This window comes from Nelusetta ayraudi, unplaced genomic scaffold (genome assembly GCF_046127955.1).
Source record: "Nelusetta ayraudi isolate G7.1 ecotype Tasmania unplaced genomic scaffold, CSIRO-AGI_Nayr_v1 ptg000011l, whole genome shotgun sequence".
Taxonomy (NCBI): Eukaryota; Metazoa; Chordata; class Actinopteri; order Tetraodontiformes; family Monacanthidae; genus Nelusetta; species Nelusetta ayraudi.
In genome coordinates this window covers 27,098,204-27,124,068 of record NW_027466061.1, presented here as the reverse complement: position 1 = coordinate 27,124,068, position 25,865 = coordinate 27,098,204, and the positions used below count along the sequence as shown (strand labels likewise).

General features: G+C 47.8%; 1 protein-coding gene across 3 annotated transcripts in view; it reads right to left on the bottom strand.

Moving 5' to 3' along the window:
- slc6a9 (solute carrier family 6 member 9) overlaps nucleotides 1-25,865 on the bottom strand; it is a 52,797-nt gene that overhangs the window by 15,482 nt on the left and 11,450 nt on the right. Inside the window, exon 1 of one of the 3 annotated variants that reach the window (XM_076022291.1) lies at nucleotides 11,940-12,136. The exons of the other annotated variants lie outside the window; for them this stretch is intronic. Coding sequence (XP_075878406.1) covers nucleotides 11,940-11,984 — 45 coding nt within the window. The 5' untranslated portion in view covers nucleotides 11,985-12,136. Of the gene's footprint in view, nucleotides 1-11,939; nucleotides 12,137-25,865 lie in introns of those variants that run through there. 3 annotated transcript variants of the gene reach the window in all.

Here is a 25,865-nt window from a genome sequence, read left to right as displayed (position 1 = left end):
TCAGTAGTGTCTTTCAGTAATGTCTGCTGGGTCTGTCCCACTGGCTGTATATGAAGATGGGCGGACGTCACCCACTGGTTTGCAAACGCTCATTCTGAAGCCTGGAGGTTGGTTTCACAGTCAGCAGCGTCTTAGGTTAACGGCCTGTTTTGAAGCTGGATGATTCCATACTTGGATGTGTGGGTGGCACCAGAGGTGAGCAGTGATTGGAGCCCGAGTGCAACGTGTTCCACAACGCCGCTGGTAAGCTGCCTACGGTTCACTACTAAACTGTAGCCACCTACACAACTTAATGGAGATTTTTACTCAAAATTAAACCAAATCTTCCAGACCATTAATTTTTTTTTTTAATTTCCTACAAGTGACCAACAAAAAAAAAAAAAAAACATTTTTAAAGGTGTGCCTTTAGTGCCAAGGATTTGATGTATGGGCCATAAAAAGTGGTCTTTATGGCAGAGCAGTCTTCAGCACTAGATGTGTTATCTGGTTCATTACCAAATTAAAATCTATATATGTGTGTGTGTGTCTACAGCACAAGAAAAAAATAATCTCCCAAATGTCAATAAAAGTGTAACCAATGTAACCAAAACAACTTCCGTGATTCACCCGCCTGGCGCTGCAGTTTGTCTTTGAGGCAGCGCCAAGCGTGACTAAGGAGCGCTGGATGGAAGAGCAGCAAACACAGCAACAAGCGCCGGAGCACACACACGAACACACACACACAGACACAAAAACAAACAGTTGCCATATTTTCCCCAAAGCCTCGGAGCCCGACTGCGCCTGACTCAAAGTCAGGGCAGCAAAACAAAGACGCCGCCCTCGGCGCGTCTTTGACCGTCTTCCCCTGTCGTGCAGGTGGGACGGACGGGAAGTCGGGGGCCAAACACATGTTGTTGACGTGGAGCCGCTCAGAGTGAAGCCGCAGCGGTGGCTGCGCTTTGTGAGCAGCGGAGGTCCCGGCATCGCCAGCAGGGGGCCGTTCCCGAGGCTCCGGCTGCGGTTGACTTTGGCAGGGAAAACGGAGCGTGGGACGCGCAGCTGCGTGCGATCTCGCCACGAAACCGGCTGCACGTCTGCACGACTTCTACATCAGCTCGCAGGTGTGCGGCTTTGCGAGGGCCGAGAGAAGAAGCGGTGGAGTGCCGAGTGAAAGAATGGTACATTTCTTTTATTGTTTTTTTTATCCTGTTTGTTTTTATCACCCTTGTTACAACATCAAATGGCAAACTGGCAACCCAACCCCATCCGCCTACTCGCCGGATGCAGAACAAAAATAATTGACGTAGAAACAGGCCAAGAAAATGTCATGCCAAGACGTTTGATGTGCAGTGTTTATTTGGTGCTTTTGAAGGATGCAAATCGTTATTTAAAAAAAAGCACTGGATCGCGTGATTTCTGTTCACCACTTCAGCGTCAACGTTCACCAGACCCCCTCAGACTTTGCAGGTTTCCTCCGATACTTTACAACTGTGACCGGCCCCTGACGTCCGACTGTGCCTCGGTCACTCAGTCAGTCAGACACGCTCCTCTCCTCGTACCCCTCCATCAACCTCGTTTCTCGCTCATGTGCTTGCCGGGACCATCTGGACTTTTACGTAAGACCACATTTGCTCCCCTCCATCGCCGTCTCTGCGTTTGTTCTGCAATTTTCTGCTGTCTCTCCGAGGTCCCCTGTGAGCCGCAGAGCTGACTCGTTTTGGCTGCAGTGGAGAGGATCAGACGGGGTGTGGGGTGCGGGGGAGGGGGGGGGGTCGCAGGAGGTCTCTGACGTTTGGTCTAAGGAAATGGACGAAATGGTGAAGTTGGCCTCAATTGGCTCGGCAAATCGTGCAGTCCATGATTTTGTCTCGCGCGGCCGTTCAACGTGTTCGCGGTCAGCATTAGTCAGTGTGAATCCCGAGCCGGGATATTTCCCGGCACTGCAAATCACTCAGTCTGTGAAACGGCCAGGATTTAATGAAGGTTTGTTTGTTTCCCTCTGCGTCCAACGTCCTCGACTCCCACACGACGGCCGACGAACACACTTGTGCCGTTTCACACGTAAGGACTTTGACTGTTTGACTTTCCCAGGAAGGGACAATCGGCCGCCTCTGTCGAGCTCACGCTGCACTTGGTTGGCGTGCCACTCGAAGCAGTCCACAATCTGGACAAACGCGTACGAGGACACAAATTCCACCTCAATAAGACTTTGGAAAACTGCAGCCCTAAACCCGCAACCAATCAGAGCCAGTGGAAGGAGCACACAGTGCAGACAGAGACGCAACAACTTGCGCCTCGCCACACATTTAATGGTGATATGGTCTGTTTGTGTGCACAGGGTGTGGTACAAGGTAGGGTGGGGGTCAGAAGGACCAAACATCGGCAGGTGACTTCACCCTCTGTGCCATAAACGATCCTGATGGTTTTCCAACAACAAAGAATCACTGATAAGACAGAGGAAATGAAGCCGTGATGTAGTGACAGTATTTTGCCCAGACTTGAACTATTTTACAGTTGCAACCTCATATTTGAACGTATCTGAACAGAAAAACAGTACATCTAATCTTCTGTTTACAGCCTCCAGCTAAAATGGTGGGAGTTTGCCTCCTGCCATAAAAGTAGTGCTCTGTTGGACCTGCTACATGTCTGAAAGGAGACAAATACCAAGGTGGCGTCACAACCTGCTCAGGTGGGGTCACTCACCTGGGAGAGGTATCAGTGTGACAACACAAAGGGGTTGTTTCCAGTTTCTGACTTTTTTGGCCACACAGGATGGACTGACAGAACGTCTTAGAAAACACTGGTAGCATGAATTTGATAAAAAAAAAAAAAAAAATACAGGACGGCAAAGGGCAAAGAGCCGTAATACAGCTCTGTTATCACTTTACTGAAGGCGTTTCAAGAGTGAACATCTTCCTGATTAGTGTTTCTAATTATACAAAGGCCTTTACCTCAGTATATTTAGCAAAGCCTCCCTGCAGCGGCAGTGATTCACCACTTTGCTGGTGACCTCACCAGTTTCAGAGCACTCCGCATCTCAAAGCTCTTCTCCTCGGCTAAGCTGAGCCCAGAAAGAGTGTCTGCTTCACGGCCCCCAGGAGGAATATACAGGAAAAAAAACAACAAAAAAAACCAAACCCCAAAGACATTGATCCGCATTGTGCAGCTTCAGACTGCAGGAGACAAATAATGCTCTGAAACTTTAATGGACTATATTTAAATATTAATAAAAAATTAAATATATTTAAACTCTAATATATTTGAATTTCAATGTCAATTTCTTTATTTTTAAAAAAGGGACAAAGTATATTAATCAACATTTTCTTGTGAAAGTAAATGAGTTAGCTGAGGGCTAGTTTCCATTGGTAGTCTCTTTGTCAGACGCTTCAATAAAAATACAGACATACACACACACACAGACACACACATTGGATTCTGTGACCACAACAAGCACTGTGACAGCAGCCACAAAAGGTGCGACCTCATGTTATGAAGAATGAAAATTTGCACACCGTTTTCATTTCGCATGAAAAAAAAACAGCGAACAATGAACTTAAGATGACCTCTAATTGTTACCTGGAAGTCAGGAACCACCAGACTGCAAAAGGTGCATCCATGTCGAAGACCACAAACCAAGTGAACACACGCCAACATGCCACGTTTTGTTTTTTTTCTTTAATGACCACAGCAGGTTCAGTTCACTTCCTCTCAAAAGTGCTTTTCCTGTGGCTGAGCTTCCTCTTGACGCCGCCTCTCACACTCAGCAGAGAGCTCTTCTCTGCAAGAGATGCACTTGAAAACACATACACACCGGCTGAAGGGTGTATGCAAAAATACTCTCTCTCTCACACACACACACACACACACACACACACACACACACACACACACACACACACACACACACACACACACACACACACACACACAGGAGAAAATTGCGAAGTAGCAGGAAAAAGGAACCACCAAATATGAGACATGATCTTGTGGTTTGGACGGCACGACAAACCGTCACCGCATTGGGATTTTGTCTGCACACCTGATTGCAATATCTGAATTGTCAGTCCATGGCACATCAAAGAACTGCTGAAAATACTCAAGCAGTCACAAAAGTGTCTGTTTGTGGTCAAATATGAGTTGTTGCAACAAGCAAAAGGTTGTCAAAAGCCGTCCACGTCTTACTAGCAATTCAGGAGCTGAACTCTTGTTGTCTCGTGACTCCAGACGCTCTGGCTCCACCCACCGTCCAAAGGCACGCACATTGGTCTGACTGCTGCCTCTGAACTGTCTGTAGGTGTGGCCTGGCGTTTGTCTCTCCGTGTGACCTTGTGAAGAGCTGGCGATCCACTGGGGTGAAAGCCCACTGTGGCTCCAAAGACAGCTGGGACAGGCTCCAGCAGCCCCCCTCAGTGCAGGACTGGCGGTGATGAAACATGGACGGACGGATGGATGGACGGCGACATTCCACAGATAATAAAACAGTCTCAGTTTTTTTGTTATTTAAAACGGCCAAACACCCAAAAAACGCAGAGTTTGGTAAACATGTCGTTCCCTGAGACAAAAAGACCACTGGAATTCCAAGCAGAGCCTCCCCTCCAAAAAGGAAAAGCAGCTCAAAGCTCCCTTTATGAGTGGGCTCTGAGCTGAGAGTAATGGGCCTAAAGACGGAGCCCGTCGTGGCTCCTCAACCTGCCACCACTGGGGCCACCTACCAACCCGTCCTAATGGGCCGCCCACTGAATAAATTCTCCTGCACGGCTGATTGATTAAGACCAATGGCTGGGATGTCAGGAAGAAGGGGAGGGGTGGAGGACAAAATGGAGATGACAGGTGGATTTGATGGACCTCCCAGGGGTGAAGGTCACATGTTGGTAGCGTCACTTCAGAGGCGGTCAAGAGGTGAGAAACCGAAACTTACGAGGGTCAGCGGGTCAGTCTCCAGCACTGGGGTCAGTCTCCAGCACTGGTGTATGGGCGTCTGGGTGAGGATGCAAATAAATAGTGCTGAGCACTCGCTGGGCAGCCCTATTAAGGTGAGCCTGGAGGAGGCTGGAGATAGAGACGCTGTTCGGCTGGACATCACCAAGGTAAAGCGGGGAGGTCTGGTCATCAGGGGGTCACTGTTACTGCTGTTACTGCTTCAGTCAGCTGTTACAGCAACAAGAGGATAATGGAAAATGAATTGAAGCTGAAAAAATACCTATAACATACTGGAACAACTCTGTTCCGGTCGTCTCTGTTGAGCTGAAAACCCCTTTGGATCATCTATCGGTTACCTCAGAGAACCTTTACTGGCTGCAGAGATGTTGCTCAGGAGATGACAGGCTTTGTCGCTCTGGTCATGTGACACATTTCAAAACAGGTCTGTGAATTGTCTGAGAACAAATTAATTACACATATCTTTTTGCTGCGAATCACCGGTGTGGTACGCAGTAGAAAAGTGTATGACTTCAGCAAGTGACAGGACAGCTGAGGAGAATGGAGGGAAACCACAAAAAAAATATATATATATATTGTCTTATTAAAAGAAGGAGAAAAAAAAAGCAAGTCACCTTGCTTGGCAGTAAAAGAATGGAAACCTGTGGTCCTAAAACGTGCCTGAGGAACGACAGGAGACAGCCGCAAAAAATTCACACACAGGCTGAGACACAGAGGAGCTCACAAAGAAAGAAGAAATGACAAGATGAGAAAATTCCCAAGAGGTTCGACCTGAACTTCAAAAACACAAAACTCACGTTTCAAACCGCAACAAGCAAGACGCGACAGCGTAGCACAATCATGATGTCACAAAGGGCGTGTCTATCTTTTTAATCCGGCCCGCCGAACTTAAAGAAATGATATTAACAGTCAGTGGGGTCATAAAATAGCTGTATTTTATTCACTTTTTCAGTGTTTAAGAGTCGTTTCAATAAAGAGCTAAATACTGTGAGGTCTCAAATACAACTTTTGTTCATTTTAAATTGACATTAAACCACAAGATCAACTCTCTTATGAGGTGGGTCACTGAAGCGCTCCGTCCATCTGCTCCTGCTCCTCTGTTTGCGGCCCATCAGTCAAAAAAGTTTGCTCAGCCTTGTTTGACGGGGAGTTTTTTTGCAGAACTGATCGTGGGACGTGGCTCCATCGGAAACTGAAGAAACTGAGCACGGCTAGAAAACGCCGCAACCCACTTTAACTGCTGTCGGCCTCGCAGAAATTCCCTGACGTTCCCGCCGCTCAGCGCGAGTCTCCTCGGAGGCCTTTTCCATCCTAATGAAAGAAAAGGAGGTGGACGAGGGAGCAGACGAGGAGGTCGGCGGTGACACGGCCGGCGCGCACGGCAGGTTCGGGCCTGAGCCGCAGCAGCAGTCCTCCTCACCTCCCCACCCAAACCCCCCGTCCCCGTTCCCATCCCCGACCCCCACCCCCACCCCTCCCCCTCGCCCTCCACCCCACTCCACCCCTCCCCTCGCTGCCTTGTTCACTCATTTGCTTAATAAGCTCATTTGTGCGTAGGCCTTCATCGGGGACGGCTGTCAAGTGATGCGCAAGACTGGCCTGCGGAGCTGTTGGCCCTCGCAAGCTGTTACACCTGCATCCACACACACGCGCGCGCACATGCACACACAAACACACACACACACAGAAGCAGGAGCGCCGCACGCACTCGCACGTTTTCTCCGCAGCTGCGTAGGCAAAGCGGTAAAAAAACAAAACAACCTTTGAACAGTTTAAAAGGAGGAAAAGAGACTTTTTTTCGTAGCGACGGGTCAGAAAGGCGGGAGAAAGACACGTGACGCACACTAAATACCAGTCTGTTTTAGTGAATGTTTGATAGTTTTTCAGCAGTTTCTAACTTCCTCTTTTTCTCTTTGTCGCTGCTTGTTCCTGGCTCCGCAACCGCAGTGTGCAGCCTTGACAAGCATTATCACTCCTGTAACACTCCGCTCCCTCCCCAGACCCCCGACCACACACACACCCACACACACACACACACACACCCACCCACACACACACGCCGGCTGTTCCCTGCTAACACGGCGAGCATGTCTCCTGGATGAGATTCATCATCAGCTTTTTTTTCGTTGCTTCCCTACAAATCCATGTCAAAGCTGTTGAAAAAGCCTCATCAGCCTTTTTCCCTCTTCACCTCCTGTCACACTTTAACTTTCTTTCTTCTGGGTAAAGTTGGGCAAGCCTGAGCCCCCACACAAGTCAAAGCGCACCGGACTCGTCATCAGGTTGCCGCTGCAGTATTGAACCGGACGCTCAGCTGCTTTTCTTTTTGCAATTAAAAAAGCTAATTTTACGTTTGTGACTGCTGCTGTAAATAAAGAAAAAGGCTCAGATCTCAATCATTGAAGTGTGTCAGGGAAATGTCTGCTATTTCAATGGTGGGGTGACACTATATGTAGACCGAGACTGTTGACTTCGATGGCTTCCAACATATCAAGCTTTAAGTGGATGTCATTTTTCTGGGTGAGAAAACTTGTAAGATATCAGCTTGTGCTTTTCCTCCAGTTTTTCTGGGAAACTGGAGCCAGGACTGATGTCACAACCCTGACTCTCCGGAGCCCCGTAGTTATAGCGCCTTCATCTGAGGTTTGACCCACATGTTCACGCCCGCTTACATTACCCAGCCCCACAGAAGGTCCATGGGACGAATGCACACTCCACTTCCAGCAGGTCGAGTCTTCATTTGCTCATTAACCAAAACAAATTTGTCTCATATTGCGGTGCCGTTTGCAGCCGGCGCAGCCGAACGGCGCGCACGTACGAGCGCTGCGCAGCCTCGTGCTCCGGGACGGCAGCTGTGAGCCCAGAAGCTCAACTCAGTGAAGTCAAGACGGGAGAGAAGGCTTGGATCCACCACAGGGAGGAGGAGGAGGACGGAGGACACGCGCACACACACACACACACACACACACACACACACACACACACACACACACACACACACACACACACACACACACACACACACACACACACACAAGTCTCTTGCTTGTCCGCGTGTCTGTTCCCTAGATCGCTGAGCCTCAGCGAGTCAACACAGCTACGTGAACTTCCGCTCCATAAACTGCAACACCTGACCCCAGATCAGGGTGCGTGTGTGTGCGTGTGTGTGTGCGTGTGCATGTGTGCATCCTGCAGGCTCATTTCTCTCCAATAGCCCTGCAGCATTGTGTATTATCAGCTCATATCACTACGTACGACATCCGATGCTGTTTCACTTTGCATTTCCTATTTTCACAATGTTTCTTTCTTTTCCAAACTTTTCTAAAAACTCTCGCCAACTGTGGCATGTGTTCTCACCAAGTGACGGATAAGAATTAGGAGGAAATAAAATATGCGCCATTTCTCGTCCAACAGCCTCGGGGACGTCTCGGCTAAATACGGCAACTTGCTTTGTTCTGCCGAACATGGCGCATGCTTAGAGGCGCGAGGGCGTTTAAATCCGGTGCTACCGCAGGGAAGGAGAGGAGAGATTCATCGTGTGACAGGTATCACCCGCCTCTTAGCATGGCTCAAAATGAGCCCCGGAGAGCAGACGATCACTTGTGGTTAACGTGGTATCTGCTAGCAAGTTAATCATTCTGGAATGTGTAGGGATAAGAAGGTTCTAACAACCAGCCAGCGTTTCCACCCCACTGGGCTGAACTGGCTTTCATTCCCTTTTCCCAATGATTCCTGAGCACACCTCAAACTTTGAAAGCGCAAACCAGGACGCTAGGCTTCAGGAGCTGGGAATCGGCTGGGAATCCAGATCACACATCTTCGCAAACCGCCAATCAACGACACCGCAGTCACTCAGCTTCCTTTGCACATCAAGAGGTAGGAGGGCGAGAGGCGACTGCTTCCATCTGCCCCGAGAAACCACACAGAAGAACCAGAGAGAACTGGAAACAGCCGCTACAGAGATTAGCGTGAATGCTACCACAGCTGCAGTCTCTGCCAGATCTGGACGCCGTTTTCACATCGACACTTGAGGTCGGCTATAGAGTGGCAGACAGACAGTTGGCCCAATCACCCTCTCAGTTTTGCTTCTCCTATCGGAACTTTTTTGTGGGTTCTTTACAAGATTAATGTGTGAAATCAATACAAAGCATTTGGGATGTTGTGCAACTATACAGCCACGTCACTGATCTTTGCTATCGTAACAGCAGCAAAATAAAGCTTATTTCATAAACGTTCTTATAAGAAGAAGATTCAGAGCCAAAGATTTCATTATCCAGTTGAATACTGTGCAAGTGTTTGCAATCAGTCAGTTATTCCAGTAACTGTAGTCCAGGAAAAAAGTCATGAAGGACTGCAGTCAAGACGTGGAAACAGCACCCGGTCTGATCTGCTGCCCTGCAGAAGACGTCGGAGCTGATCAGCAGCTTCGCAATTAGCACATCCAAGGCTCGACTCCTTGTTACTGCAATTACCAGTGGAGCGTGCCCAAAACGCACACATGACCTCCGACTAATTGTTCAAACACGGCCAACTCAGCGTCCCGCTGAGATGAAGGATGTGACAGAGGGAGTGGAGACGGAGAAAGGGGGGGATTTGAACACTCATTAGATTTGAGTCAATGAAAAAAAAAAAACATTGGGAGTTTAGTCGTGATTTGGTGATGTGAGCGTCAGTCGCAGAGCACTTTTTTGAAAGTAACTATTGTACGTATTATGTAGCTATTATGTCTTCTGCTGATATCACTTCTATATTTTTTTTTATTATCTTTCCCTTTAACCCTTCCTGATCAAGGTGATTTAAAAAAAAAAAAAATCCAACGTTATATAGAGTATTTGCTTTTCGCAATTGAGAAGGTGCAAACAGAGAAACGTCAAGCCATCAATACTAATAACTGTTGGCTCATTTTGGAAATGACATACTTGCAGAATAATGACTTGTGACTCGGAGCCCGACAGCTCCAAATAATTTTCCATCTTTAATCACAACAATCACTACACAGAAATCCAACAATGATAGAAAGAATGAACGCTGTTAAACCTGCTGACTGAGCTTTTCTTTCAAACAGAACGGAAGGCCACCCCAGACACATCTTTGCAGATTTCAGTCTACAGAATGGAATCGTAGACATAAAAAAAAAAGTAAGAACTAAGAGGAGTGAAAAATTCAGCCAAAAGTCCTCATATTGCCAAATATACTCGGAACACTGTGAAATGTTTTCCTGTTTTAATGACTTCGATGACATGTAAATATCTGTGTTCATAATTATTATTGCAGTTTCTCACTGCTTAAAATGAATATTTATGATTTTGTTGTTGTTTCTCTGTCTCTGGCATGATTGTTTCCCTCCATTTGTCAAAAACTGTTCAATTCAAACGGACAGCAACACTCTGTTATTTTTATGCTAAAATCACAATGTGCACGGATAATTTTTACGTGTCAATGCAGCCCTTCAGCTTTACTTTCATTTGCACTATTTCCAAATTTATTCTGAAGATAATTTTAAAGGTGGAAACTCTTTTTGCTTCCGGCCTGCTTGTATAAATCTCCCTATTCATTTTTGTTTGGCTTAGTTTTAAGACGACACATCCCAAACAACCGTCCGGCGTGTATATACGCCGCAGCCGCACGATTTCGTTTGTGAATTTTTCGACAGATTTCCCCTTGATCGTCGGGGCCAATTTGCAAGCCGCTAGCGCAGGCGGCCCCTGCTGGTAATTATGTGGCGTCTGCGGGCGTCCTGTCAGTCATAAGCTTTGGGAGAAATGTGGCGAGCGCGCGTGGACAAATCTGAATGGAGCAGAATCGGCGGATTAGCGGCCAGGCTGGTGTGTTGCTGTCTGTTGTTAACGCAGTTTTGGGGAATTGTTTGCACAAGCACAGACACACAAACACACATGAAAAGATTCCGTCTTCCACCCACCACCCTCCCCTGAAACTCAGCCTTTCCAGCATCCGCTGCCGCTGCGTGTGTGTCAGTGTGTGTAAAGGTGATGCTGACTCAGCCTCCAACAGCAGCCACCAAAGACGGGAGGCGAAGATTCGGATCCCGGCGGAAAAGTCAAGAGAAAACATTTTTCACCCCCTGCGAGAACAGCCGCTCCGAAACAGACTGGGGGATATTTTTTCCAAGTTTGTTTTTTTTTTTTTTTATTATTATTATTATTTCACCGTCAAAGTCCACGAGAGGCGGATGAGTGCGGCAAAATGAGAGATTCTAGCGTGAGAGCGGGACTGCTGGAGGCAGGGACAGGAGGCGAGGGAGCATAAATATCAGCCCCCCGTTTCTGGACACTTGTGCTTTTCTACTCTGTCACTCTCCTTTTACACACACGGCGGACCAGCCCACTTCCTTACCAACCCCATCCCTCACAGCGCTGCCCCGGACTTCCCACTGCAATTACTTCTAAAAAACTTTTCAGCGCCGCTACACGTGGTCTGATTTTTAAAGAGCTGCGTGCCCCCCCTCACGTGGTGCGGGGGGTATTGAGTCGTCACAGAGCCCCTGAATGATCACCCAAAAATAAGGCGGCGCAGACAATAGTTCGTCTTGATGAATTCAATTCTTTCAGGACCCTGTACCGTTGTCCAGGCAGCTCCGGGCAAAACAATCATTGCTTTGATAGTCCAAGAAACACACACTCGACTCACTTGCTCGCTCGCTCACTCACAGTGGACTCTTGGAAGGAGAGGAAAAAAAAAAAAAAAAAACTTTCTCCTACTACTTCCGAGCTCGCGGCTACAGATGAAATGCACGTATCCGGAACTTTTGGATGATTCCTCAAAGTGTCACTTCAAAGTCGTTTTTTTTTTTTTTTTTTTTCTCTCTTTTTTTTCTCTTACCGCAGCTTTGGCTTCCAGCTGGTAAAGTAAAAACACGTCCCCCTCCCTCCCTCCTCAACCCCACCTCCCTTCACCGCTGCTGCCACACACCCAGCCCGATTCTGATTTAGGAGGAGGGTCCGTAAAAAACCCCCCCAAAAAAACGATACAGCGGAGGGCACGGAATGACAGCTGAGACTGACCTGGTCCGCGGTGGAAGCGGCAGCGGTGGCGTTGGAGTCGGACATGGCGAGAGGCTGCTGCTGCTGCTGCTGCTGCTGCGGTGGCGGCGGCGGCGGCGGCGACCCAGTGCTGCTTCTCTGCCGGCCACTGTGGGCTCCTTCATTCACACCTTGCCTTTCAGTTCCGCAGCGGAAAAAAAAAAAAAAAAAAAAACAAACGAGCGAGCCGGGGTGTGTGTGTGTGGCGGAGGAGGAGGAGGAGGAGGAGGAGGAGGTGGTGGTGGTGGTGGTGGTGGGGGGATCCGGGAGGAGGAGGGGGTGAGTGGGTGGGAGGTGTGTGGCAGGGGAGGGGGGCGGGGGGCGGGGGGAGGAGGAGAAAACACAGTATAGCCTCCCTTTTGCCCCGGCTTGATTAATGCCTGAATTACTTTCACCTCATTTCATCTTATAGTGCTCCGCTTCCTCTCCGCCTCTCTCGCTCATTCAGCTCGCTAGCTCTCCCCCTCCCTCCCTCCCTCCCTCCCCACCCATCCATCCATCCCCCCACCGCCTCCTGCCTCCTCCCCTCCTGCTCCGCCGTACTCTTACTTTTTTTTTAATTCACCCTCCCTCCCCTTCCCTCTCTCTCTCATTCTCCTCACTCTTTTTACTTTCTCCTCCTCCTCCTCCTCCTCCTCCTCCTCCTCCTCCCCCTCCTCCTCCCCCTCCTCCTCCTCCTTCCTTCGCCGCTGCCGTCCACCTTCCCCTCATTTCCAAACTCTCTTTAAGGCCCCTCGGCACCCCCGCCCCACCCCACCCCACCTCCCTAAAAACAGGCACAGGGGGAGCTCCACACCTCCCCCGCGCTCCACCACAATGAATGGTCCTGTTGTCACTCCAGCACCGAGGCAGAATACAGAGCGAGTAAAGCCGGCAGAGAGGAGGGCCGATGGTGGCGGCGCTGCTGCTGCCGCCGCTGCCGCTGGAGGGGGACAGGCTTGTGTTGGACCTCTAGTCAAGCTGGCTGGGCTGGGGTGTCAGGTGGAGTAGGGGGTGAGAGTGGGCGTGGGTGGGCGTTAGGAGGGGACCAGGGGTTGACGGCCAAGCCTTCTATCTCTCTCTCCGTCCTCACAGACTAAAGCAAAGAGGACGGCGAGGATGGGCGAGCTGCTGCTGCTGCTGCTGCTGCTGCCGCCGCCACTCGGCGGACCACCAACAACTTTCCCTTTTCAGAGCCGCTCGACTCGTCCAAATCCTCGCCGCCGCCCTTGTCCGTGACACACTCGTGCCATTGCAACCACTTCCAAAATCCTAGCGCCTTCCATCCTTCCTTCCTTCCTTCATCCTTGCCGCGGTTTCTGTATTTTCCTTTTGTTTTTATTTTGCCGAGACGCCATATGGCCAACAGCTGAGCCCAGAACAAAGGGACAAAGCCAGGAAGTGAGCGTCCGAGAGGTGACGGTCCGCCTCCGACGCTGCCGGCCAGCATCGAGGTTTCGACAAAAGCATCAGTCATGTGGCCACGCCGCCGCCGCCTTCCGCGACGCGCCGCACCGGTGTCAAAAGTTGACACGCAACTGGCAACCGGCCTAATGGGTGTTTGATAGCTGGGCACAATGGCCCCTGCCGCTTGAGTGGAGGCCCTCCAGCTATGTTAACACGGGACGGGCAGCGCTGACAGGACGCCATTCATTTGTCCGTCAGCCCGGGGGACAACAATCTCCCGGGGCTTCCAATAAAGCCATCATTACCATATATCTGCCCCATTCAGCGCCCTCACAGGAAGTGGCCAGGGCGCTGAAAGCGACAAATGTCAGACATCTTGACACGTTTAGCACAGGCAGGTTATTGTCCGAGAGGCGCTGATGTCGCTAACATCCATGCGAATCTCCCGGAAGAGTTTTTCTTTGATTGTTTTTTCTGGGCCGGTGCAAAGTTGTTTACCCTCTTAGCTTGGGCATGTTGACACACTCAGCGACAGAAAGAGACGAGTTTAAAAGCTACTTAAAAGCCCGGTGTGTCTGATTACTGGGATCAATCTCTTTGCTTATTTCCCAATTAGTTTATCCCCACACACGCATTTTCCACTATATTTCATACAGTCAATGCCAAGGTGTGACCGTTTCCATCGGCAGGAAACCTGTGCGATATTTGAGTCGATCAGACAAACAAAAAAAAACTCTCTTCCAAAATCTTTCCAAAGCTAATTGGTTGTGCGTTTGCTGATACCACCAAGAAAGACATACTGTGGGTATTGCCAATGCTGAGGGCTGAGATTGTCAAATCAGTCATCAATATTCCTCTTGATCAATGTCCGAAAGTTAGAGATGCACCGATCCACTTTTTTCACTTCCGATACCGATACCAATATCTGAAGTTTAGTATCGGCCGATACCGATCCGATACCGATACAGAAAAACAGCATTGAATCACCTAACAGATGATGTCTTGTTGTTTAGAAAAAAAACTGTCTTTTTGTGCAAGGCAATGTCAGACTTTCTTCATTTTCTAAAAACAAATATGATGATCCAGATTTACTGAAAGACTTATTTAATACTGTGTACCAGTACAGTAATTCAAAATAAACAAATAGCTTCACTAGCTTTGTCAAAGTGAAACATGAAAAAAAAAGTATAATAAATATCTCCCTGTTCAGTCAGTGCAATTAGGAGTATAACACAAAATGTAAAATGAAAGAGAAGCTGAAACTGAGAAAAAAAGAAAACTATAACTTAACTATCTTGGTCAAACAACATGAAAAAGGGACAAACCCTCTTTTAAATGGTTCAGTCAGTGCAATTAGGAATTCAAAATGTAATGTAAAATAAATAGTAAAGGAGCTGAAATTGAGTAACCAAACAATAGCTTCATTAGCTTGAATGGCAGGTATTCAAGGTAAACAGCAATCAGCTATAGTGTAGTGCAATTGTGCAAACAGAACTTTAACACCCATTACAAAACCAGCTGAATAACAGAATAGCTTCAATAGCTTGGTAAAAAATAAAATAAAAAATAAAGTCAGCGGTAAGGTGTTTTTTTCCCCACATGCAACGGCATCACTCACAGCGGGCTGTGAGAGAAGTCCCTCGTTGACTACCAGCTGTATGTGCGACGCAGCCCACACTACGCGCTGCCATGTTGTCCATCGCCTTTCTCATGTTGCTGGCATTGTCCCTCAGAATCACATGGACTTTACTCAACGGAATTTGCCACTTGTCAAACATATCCTTCAGGCTCGCGACAATTGCCTCGCTCGTGTGTGACCCACGAAAGTTCGCTGCATTTAACATTGCACCGCGTGGAAGGAAACTCTCATCCAGCCAGCGTGCTGTTAAACTCAAAAGCGACACGGGGGAAACGTCGGAGCTCCAGATATCGGTTGTAAAGCTACCATCCAGTGTGTGTATCGGAACATTAACGGTGCAGATATTGCACGTGGCCGTGGAGTTTGATGGCGGAGGTAATGTAAAGTAGTTCCAGACGGCGGATCCTTTCGCTCGCTCCACTTTGAAAACCGTGTCAGAAATAGACAGAACGGAACTGCTCCTATGGATCGGGCCATCGGATCGGCTCATTGTCACCGATACCCGATCTAGAATTTTATTCAATATCGGATCCGATACCGATCCCTGTATCGGATCGGTGCATCCCTATCCGAAAGTTCTTGAGAAATGAAATGTACACCGTAACATTTCACTCGTATTGTTTTAGATATTGTACATATTTCGTAAATTCGTAAAATCTTTCTGTCCTTGATGAATGTGGGTCTTATTGCTTCATCCTCTGACTTTACTCTATGACGGTGCGCTCTACAATGCAATGCAGTTTACGCTCTGTACTGCGGTGGTGCATCTGCTGATGCCATCGGTGCGTTGACGTTCCACTCTCACTGTCTCGCAATCTGTCTGATCAAGATTTTCAACAGGTAGTTTATTCCTTGTTTGTTGACATTGTGATGACATGGCTGCGCTGATTACCTTGATAACGTGCTCCATTTCACCCCTTTCGCCCAGGACAAACGTCCTTGAAAACACAGACACAAGGACAGCCGGCCACAAGCATGCAGGAGGAACACAGACGCCCTTAATTACTGCAGCTATTAGCAGCCCTGGCTTCGCTCTGGCTCGGAATAATTCTTTGCAGAGGCAGCGGGAGCCCGAAGCAAAGGCTTGTTGCGGCTGCAGTGTTCTGTTTGCAGAGGAGAGCCTCAAATTGTTTTGTCAAGTAATGGCCGCATTATTTTCGGTCATTTAACTCCAATTAGAGAAGCCCAGATGCTGCTGCCGCCGCAGCCGCCACCACAGCTAATAACATCAACTTCTTTTTGTTCATTTGCACATTTGTTTCTTTGTACAGTGCAATGCGATCACAGCTTCCGTCTCCACTTCTTCAACAGGGATATTGGAGAACGCACGACAATGTGGTGGCTGGTAGCAACAACAACATACTAAATATGCAACAGTAAATGGGGAGAGTAAAAGAACCACTGGTCTCACCCACTGAAAATATAAAAAAAAAAAAAAAATCCCAAACAGAAAGCCAACCATCAACTCGCCAACAACAACTTGTCACGTCGTGGTGCGCTACTCACAGCGCCAAAAAAAGCCTACAGTAGTGTTTCGCTGTCCTACTCACTCATAGGAAACGCCCAGAAGCATCGGAAGAATCAGCCAGTGGGGCTCTGAGGCGCTGAAGCTCACTCCCACAATCTAAGAACATCTTTCCTTCAACAAAGAATTCCTTACCTGTAAACGCGAAGATGTCCTGACGACCCAAAAACAAGTCCTCCGCTGGAACCCATAATGATAAGGAGCACACCTCTCTTTTAAACTCCTGCCCATGTGTCATTTTCACAGTGACGTGTTCTTCATGTGACCTTCCTCCAAGCACACAAAGCTCACCTTCATTCATATATGTATATATATATGTCATTACCGCTCAGGTTTTATCACCATTCTGTTGTTAGCAGGGACCAGTCAGTCGCAGACTGTTGAACAAATAAACACATAACTAAATGCATATCAACAAGGTGACAGTGTGTATGTGTGTGAGAGAGAGAGAGAGAGAGAGAGAGAGAGAGAGAGCGAGAGAGAGAGTTTTACTGTGGACTATCTGGTGTTATGTCAAGAATTACATGCTGGCTACAGCACTTCAGCTAGAAACTGTTCAGGTCAAACTGTGATCTCCAAGTCTGCCCGACACTTGGACGACTCCACGACAGCAGCATGGCGCATCGACAGTAGTGGGACTCGCTGCTGAAGGGTTTTTTGAAGAAAAAAAAAGTCACCACAAATGTGTGAAGGTTCTTTGATGATTTATTGTGAACTAGGACAATTGGTGCATCCGGAATTCTAAAGATCGACAGATAGGCAGTTTTAAAATAATTGTCTTTTACGCTTGCATAATTAAAGCTGTAAATAACTAAATCTAAATCAGATGTTTTCATCCAGCAAGCGAAAACAACACTCGGCCTCAGTGCGTACATTTGCGTAGTTTCCTGTTTTCCCTTCCCTCGTGCGTTTTCTTCTCTAGCACGAGTTTCTCACTCTAGCGACAATATTGCTTTGCATGAATGAACCAAAGTGAAAACGCTGCAAACGCTCCAAAAATGTCCCAGGTGGGAGAGAATAAGAAAACGGCTTCCCCAGCGAAAATTCAGTGGCAATTCAGAGGCATTGTAGTAAAATATGGCTTCAATGTTTTATTTGGTCTGTCCACGCCACGCGTCCTAAACCAGAAGATGTTTCTATTTAAAATACACGGTGTGAACAATTTTCACTCTTTCTTGAAATCGATGAAACTGAGAATGACTGAAGTGTTTGCCCGGATTGACAGGAAATGAAAGGGTTTCACCGTTTGGCCTCGCATCTGCATCTAGGGGCGTACAGAGCGGAGCAGGAGAGCAAACGATGCGGTGAGCACGTGGCCCCCGCGTTGATAAGGTCAGAGTGGATCTCCTGCCTCCTCCAGGCCGTCCTGTCAGAGCTCATGCCAACGCTGCTTACGGCTGAGGCCTGACAGCTGCCACTCACATCGATCCTCCGGCCCATCGGCAGGAGCGGCTAGGCGGCCGTTGGCACCATTTACATTGAGAGGTGATTTGCTGAAGCTTTCTCCTATTTATAGGGGTGGATAAGCCTTCATCTGACTTGTCAGGAGACTCATATCAAGCTTCGCTTGACAAACTCCCCAAAAATCGATTTAGAGAAATGAGCATTTTTAGTCTTCTGCTAACGTTGACGTGTTTGGAAGGTGGCAGTCCCCTGGTGACATCATAGAGGGCAGCGTGACTCAACACGCACTTCAGCAAAAGGATGAACTTCTTGTTTTGAAAGTTTTTTTTTTTTTTTTTTTAAGAACAAAGGCTCTTTATGTAGGAATACTCTTGCAGGAGGCTGCAGCCGCCGACAGGCGACCCAAAGGTTCAGCACTGAGACGATCTGAGGGAGGAAATTATCAGCGTCGCCGCAAACTATTTCCATCCCATCTCCTCTCTTATGTCTCTCTTCAAAGTTCTCTCCCTCTCTCTCCCTCTTATCTGATTCGACGAATCCAAATGTCACCGCGCACTCCAAACAGGCATCTCCTCCTTTGTGGGTTTTACGAGGTTACGTGATTCAAATGCCGGTTATATTATTCACAAAGGAGTTGCAAAATGACACCGGAAGGCACAAAGATGCGGCGGAAGCGCTGCCAACTGCTGTGTACTATCTTTCGACAGTCCACCGCAGGTCAGTCCTGCAGGAGAAGAAGCTGAGCACCAGAGGCTGCAGTGGTTACTGAGTCAGAACATGTTTGAAGAAATCACAGTTGTTCAACAGATGTTTAGGACGACAAAGGCAGCTCAGTGAAACTCAGTGTCACTCGGGGGGTTTTTTTCGCGGCGGAACTTCCCCGCTAGCACACGCGTGCACACGTTGGTCCCACACACTGCAGAGGTGCAGAGGTGGAGCAAACTCCAAAGTTAAGACCCCTGCAAACACACTCCCATTCCACAACATCCCAATGGCAGAAAGGGAGGAAAACAGCTCAACCGCTGACCTTGACAGAGGGAAAATGGACCGCATAAAAAAGCCCCCACAATAAGTCGTAAGTGTGCAGTGTTACTGCTAATAATGAATTGATTGTTTCTGCCGGCAAGCTGTTGAGTGCTTCCCGATCATTAGAGAAGAACAGACCAAAAAATAAAAGCATCATAAACCAAATTAAATCTGGCGGAGGGCTTTTAAAATTAGAATGACGTTTTTGTGACCAAGATTTACTTTAAAGGGCCAATGTGTAAAATTTAAAGCGAGCCTTTGAACGGTTGTTGTCATTGCCTGAAAACAATACTTGCATAAAGAGCAGGTTGACGTGTCTGCAGTGACTCAGGAGGTCAGTCTGCCGGTTGGTGGATGTTGTCTGTAATTTGACTCCTTTTCCACGAGAACCAACACTGCTGACCAGTTTAAACAACACAGAACATGTATATGGTGGAGTGGGCCCCACATCCCAGTCAATAAGTAACCTCTGATAAGATAAGGATGTATGAAAATATTTTAATTGTTGACCCAGTAATTCTACTGCAGCCCACTAGACTGAATAAATGTGCAAAATACTTAAATGGACTTACTTTTTAACTACTTTGAAAGACTTGTAAAAGCTCCAAGTTTGCTTGACCTTTACGTCTATTAATCATCTATTGTTGCTTTGCTGAGCCTTCTGGGATGGTTGCAACGGAATAAAAGCAAGACGGTCATAGAGGGCGGAGCCAGAACCTGGCTGGGGGTGTGGTCACTGACTGGAGAGCGGCATCAGTGGCCTTTTATTTATTTTTTTTTCTTTTAAACCATACACATATATCTGATGATCTCTTCAGTGGATGAAGCCCATCACGCTCAGAAAGTCTTCTGCCACGAGGAGCCAGCAGCCATGGCTGAGCACGTCCTGCCCGATCTATATCTCTGTCCCTTACAGCAATTAGGCTAATATCTCTTCACCTCTCGTTATCTCAGCATGCCTGTGATAGGACGTCTGGCTGCGAAAGAAAGTGCACTGCAAGCCGAGGAAGTATTGACGAGCCTGGATCTCTTTCTCGCTCTGTCTCTCTCTCTCTCTCCACTCACCGTAGAGGAGGAGCGCAGGCAAGATGTGAGCTCAGGGCAGAGTTGTCACGAGAAGAAGTCATGGGAGAAAGGTAGCAAACAGGGCCAAATCAGTGATGGGAAGTTGCCCAAACTTAAGGTCTACAATCAAGGATGTGCACCGCTGCAGCCAGAAAGCGCAGCACACAAACATGCGCTCGCATGCACGAGCGTACACACGTACAAAAAAAAAAACAAAAAAAAACTCAGCTCTCTGCACCAGCAGGTCGGCTTTGTCCAGCACAACAAAGGGACAAAAATGTGTTGAGGCACAATTGGGAGGGGGGACAAAAAAAGAGGGGGCTTTCTTGTTCGGTCCAAAACAGCGAGCACTTTAATTGGAAGTGAAGGAGCAAAGAGCGTTTCTGAGAAGTACAAAACGGGCTGAAAACCATCACTTACAGAGGGTATAAATGGGGGGAGGGAGGGGCTAAAAAAGCGCAGGATGACAAACGAGCTCAAATATAAAATGAACAAAAAAAAGTGGCGTCAGCGCACGGCAAACCAGCTGACCTAAAATGAACGCAACCTGACCTGCCCGCTGCCGGACACCCAGGAGAGGAAGACGGATGACGCGAGCAAGACTGCAGCGATAGAAAAAAAAAGAAAATGAGAGAGAGAGAGAGAGAGAGAGAGAGAGAGAGAGAGAACAGAGAGAAATTTCCAACGCTTGGTTTAACCTGAAGTTTCTGCGATAATTTCTCTAGCCAACCCTGGCCGCTTTGGCTGGGAGGGCCCCAGCTGTTCCGTCTGTATAAATAGCGTGAGGCTTTCGGCTCCGACCCCCCCGGGGAGAAGCCGGGCTCATCGGAGGGAAGGCATGGGAACAAATCGGGCCGGAAAAAGCACACAACATACACATTTTGACAAACATATGGGACCATTGCTGGGGATGAAAGTGGGGAACATGTGACTGAAGTTGGCCTCACGTGGCAGAAAGTCAGCGCAGCGCTCGGAGTGTGTGACGCCAGTGAGTGAGAGAGGGAGAGGGAGCGAGAGAGAGAGAGAGAGAGAGAGAGAGAGAGAGATGGGATGATTTCTGTCTCGCCACTCTCTCCTTGAATTACGTCAAAATGTCGCAAAATCCTGAAGAAAACTTAAGAATCACCATTCATTTTTTTCTTTCCCTTGCTTTCATGTCAGAAATTTGTAACCTCAAGTAATTATATGACACTGGCGCTTCAGTGGAAACTAAAGAATCTTTGCCTTCTGAAACTGTGCTACATTCATGCAGCGATAAGGCGATAAATCTTTGCAAGCTGACCAAATGTAAGAAAACTCACGAAACCAGCTGAAGCTTGAGAGCCGCCCCAACACGTTGACGCTCTTGTTCACTTTCATTGACAACGTGGCCATCTGCACAGTGGGTGGCCGGCTATATACATATATATATATATATATATATAAAAAAAAAGCCCATTACCTTGCCGTCCACGTTTGAAAATCACAATCAACACCACAAAACTCCTCAAGAAGGCGGGTGGAAGTTAAGAAGCTGATACTTGATTGGATTAAAACCTGGCATGGCAACGTTCGATTCTGTGGCCTGGGAGGGAGTGTGTGTGTGTGTGTGTGTGTGTGTGGGTGGGTGGGGCGGGGGGTGGGGGGGGGGTGATAAATAACATGGGGGGTGGGGGGTAGGCTGGGGGAGGGGGTGGTTGGAAGGCAGGGTTACCAAGCAGGAGGTCCGGCCCTGAGAACAGCAGACCCCCCCTCGTCCCAGGCTTATAGCTGCCATTCAGCAGCCGTGCGCGCTCGGTCAGCGAGCCAAGGAGCAGGTCGGGTTCAAGCGCAACAAATTACCTGAATATGGTTGTGAAAAGGCCTTTGGAAAGGCTGCGACAGGAAGCCACTGAAAATGTAACCGATACTAGGGGGGGAACAAAAATGCAAAATACAAAAGGGTACATTAGTGTTTATAATTTCCCTGATGACAAGGGAAATCAGAGGAAGAGATTGTACAGCAGGGAGGAGGGAGGAGGTGATTTAGCAGCCTCTGAACCAGGCCAGGAAGAAACCCAGAAAACAAAAATGTTCTGCTCGATTGGTTTTTCCAAAAGAAACCGAAAGATCAGAAACACAATGGCTGTGTCTGAATTCAGGGTCTGCATCCTTCGAAGAAAGCGTCCTCCGTCTGAAGGAAGAGTTCTTCCAAGGACCCGGCCGAGAAGGACGAACCAAACCCCGCCTCCCCGGTAACCACCCGGTGTATTTCCTGGTTGCGTCACCGCCGTCCCCTCGTGCTGGCCAACCCCGGAAGTGACGTTTTTATAGCATCAAGCTAACCATTGATTCGCCATCCAAAGATGGCGTTGGATGTTCAAATGAGTAAAAACCCAACGTTAAAAACTTAATATTTTATGTGAAATTTCAATACTTAAATGTATACGTTGTGTCTTTGCCAGTACATGCCGCTAATTTCAGCTGACTTCCCAGGATCCCACGATGCTTTGCAGCAGTACGCAAAGCATCCTGGGATACAGAAGGACGCGAAGGATAGTAGCGTTGCAGCCTTGGAATCGGCTAAAAGTAGGGTGCATTTCGAGGGCGCATTTGGAGCGTCCTTCCGACTCTTGGGAATTGGGACGAGCCTTCGCGCAGTGCTATGACGCAACTTCCTTTCAAATGCATCCTCCGAAGGGTGCAGACCCTGAATTGAGACACAGCCAATTAAGTATTTATCCCCATCACTACCACCACCTTTCACTATGTGTGTGTGTGTGTGTGTGTGTGTGTGTGTGTTGTAAAGACTGAACTTGGCATCTGTGCCTCCTGTTCCTCAATCATGCGTTGGCCACAGCCGTTCACTGTCACGTCTATGTCGGGCACAGCCGCGGGTACAGCGTATGAAAAACCCACTCCCCCAAGAAGTAGAAAGCTAGTCTGTCGCTCCCTTCAACCCCTCAACCTGCCTCCCGCTGCTCTTCACCTCCCCCTCAGCTCTCTCTCTTCCCCTTCTCCCTCTCTCTCCCGGGATTCACATCTGTCTGATGGGCCCTGGAGACCTTCAGCGCAACTGCACGGTCGATGAGCATTTCTGTTCACCAAACTGACAGAGTGGCAACTGGCTCGTCCACTCGGACAAGGACGTCGCTGACGCCACAATAATGTCAATTACTGAGTCAAGTTTTACCAGGCTCCACCCCACTGGATTAATTAACCTTCCCCCCGCCCCCGAAAAAAAACCCTCACTAAATGGAAAACAGCATGTTTAACTCTGCTTTACAGCCTGCTGCTCAAACTGATGCTTTGCGTTTCACAAACGTCTGACTTTTACAGATCTGTGTGTTTTAAGATGAAAAAAAGCAGAGCAGGCAGGAAGCGGGAGAGGACTAAATCATTTCTGAGGCGTTCACCAAGACACATTTTACTCTCAAAGAACCCTGGAAAAGTAAAATCTATAATATAATAATGTGACCCAAGGATAAAAAAAAAATAATAATAAAAAAAAGATACTAAGATAATACCAAGATGGGACCCTGAAGCGCGGATTGAACTGCACAGCTGCTAAAACTGTGGCCGGATTTTCATTGTTTCTTCAATTTGTACTAAAATGAATAAAGGGCAGCACTGTTGCTCCTCCCCTGCACAGGCTGCAGCTATTCCATGTGATTGGCTTTGCTTAGGATGGTATGAATGTTCATCTGTGCACCTGTTGGGACCTCAGTATACGGTGCGTGTGTGTGTATGTGTGTGTGTGTGTGTGTGTGTGTGTAAAACTGAAAAACTGTGTGATCTGACCTCAAGCATAATGCAGAATCACTATTTTGTCCCGTTTAGTTTCCACTTCACAGCCGACAGCACACATTAACCTCAACCCTCGGGAAATAACACACACACACACGTGTGCGCGCGCACGTACGCAGACACGCACACACACTTGTACGTGCACGCGCATACACACACACACACTGTTGGGGACGTGTCCCCAAAATCACCAACAGTTTATCAAAGCGCTCAAAAAAAGGTCCTGCTGGCTATAAGTCCCCTTTAGTTCTTTGCAAACGCACGTGTGTGTGTGTGCGTGTGCGTGTGCGTGTTTTGTGTGCGTGTGCGCATAACTAGAGAACAGGGTGAACATGAAGACGCATGAAGGATGTGAGGCTGCAGAACCGCTCTGGTATGCTTCAGGGCCAAGTCTGTGTAAGAAAAGAAATTTGGCCAGATGCATCAGGGGAACACTACCTGAGCACCTCCTGCTCACTCAAAATGCAACTCTGCCAATGGTGTTAACGGGGCACAAAACTTTTCACTGTGCTCTATTGACTAACCAAGATAGCACGAAGACTTAATGAGCTGACTTGCCGTACGCTAGAATTGAGAATATTTGCAAAATTCATTGGAATTCATTATTCATCATTCGAATTTTCAGTGAGATAATTAAATTGAATTTCAAATATTTTGTTGTCACTGTGAGGGTTCCTACTGGCGCGAGAGACGACACCTGACAAGTGTCACCGCCGCGGCATGGTGACTTTAACGACAGCGTGTCTAGTCAGCAGTGGAGAAAAGCCTTCTGCGCCGTTCTTTGCTCATGTTTAATGAGGAAATGTCCAATTCTGACTCATGGTTATTTCGACATGAAACCTTAGGCCCGTGGCATGCGACCTAATTATAGGTGCCGCTAGTCAAGTGTCATCAGCAAATGTCTGGAATGTCACTCTGAACAAAGCAAAACCAGCAATCTGAGCACCACACAAAAAGATACAAGAGCAACACAGAAGTGAAAAGTATAATTGTGGAAAGCGATGAAGAAAGACAGACATGTATGTATGTAGTATATATTTGATTTCTCCACAGGTTTCCTATAGACATGTATGTATGTAGTATATATTTGATTTCTCCACAGGTTTCCTATAACTTTGAATATGCAAAAAAGGCCATTTTCAATCGGTCCATTTCATTGTAGTTTGCTTGGCCGAAATTTAGTTTCAAACTTTTTGTTTGAAGTATAAGGATTTCTACAAACCTCCCCCAACACCAAACCACCCCCTCCCACCATCCACCCGATCCTCAGGGACCCTGCTGGGGCACCAGGGCCACTGCTGAAGATTACGGCTGACCACAGAAATCTTCTGGCACCATCGGCCTTGAGACAGAAATGTTTAGCCGGGACCCTCGCCCTAAAAATATTTGGCAGATGGTGGGTCATTCTGTCCCCGTTCCTAAACCGATGCAGAGCACTCCAATCGCTCAGCTCGACTGGAGTGCCATGAGGAAGCCACTGACCACACAGAGAAGCTGCTGGAGGTCAGCAGAGAAGCAGGGTCAAACAGGGGCTGGCGGTGAGATTTGAGAACCGCCCAAAGCAACGGCAGACGCTTCAGCAATGAATGAGTCTGTCTCTTGAAAACCATGCAGCTTGGGGGAACGTGTTCTCACGGCAAAGTTTAGCACGAACAGCATCCATCCATCTGTGTTCCACCACCGTGAATCCCGCGTTACTGCTTGCAAGGAGCAAAAGACTCCTGCTTATAGAGGCAAAGAAGCTGCTACGGATGTCTTAAGAGGCACCAGTTGACCCAGCTTGGATGTCTTTGGGCTGTGAAATGAAAAAAAACAACACAGGTGGAAAAAGAATATGCAAAAATGAAACAAAAAAAACTCCAGGTTGGAATCAGGAATCAATATCAGTGGTAAAAAAAATATTTTGAGGAAGTTCAAAAAGGCAGAGGATGTGTCAAGTGTCTGTGCCCAATTCTTCACCCTCCTGAACTTCGCTGATCTGCGAGTGCAAAAAAAGTACTTTGCTTTGCCATTAAAGATCAAACTGTCATTCCAGACAAATCTGGGCTGCAGTATTGACCCATTGTGGTTGGGGACAGCTCGACTACGCACACATATT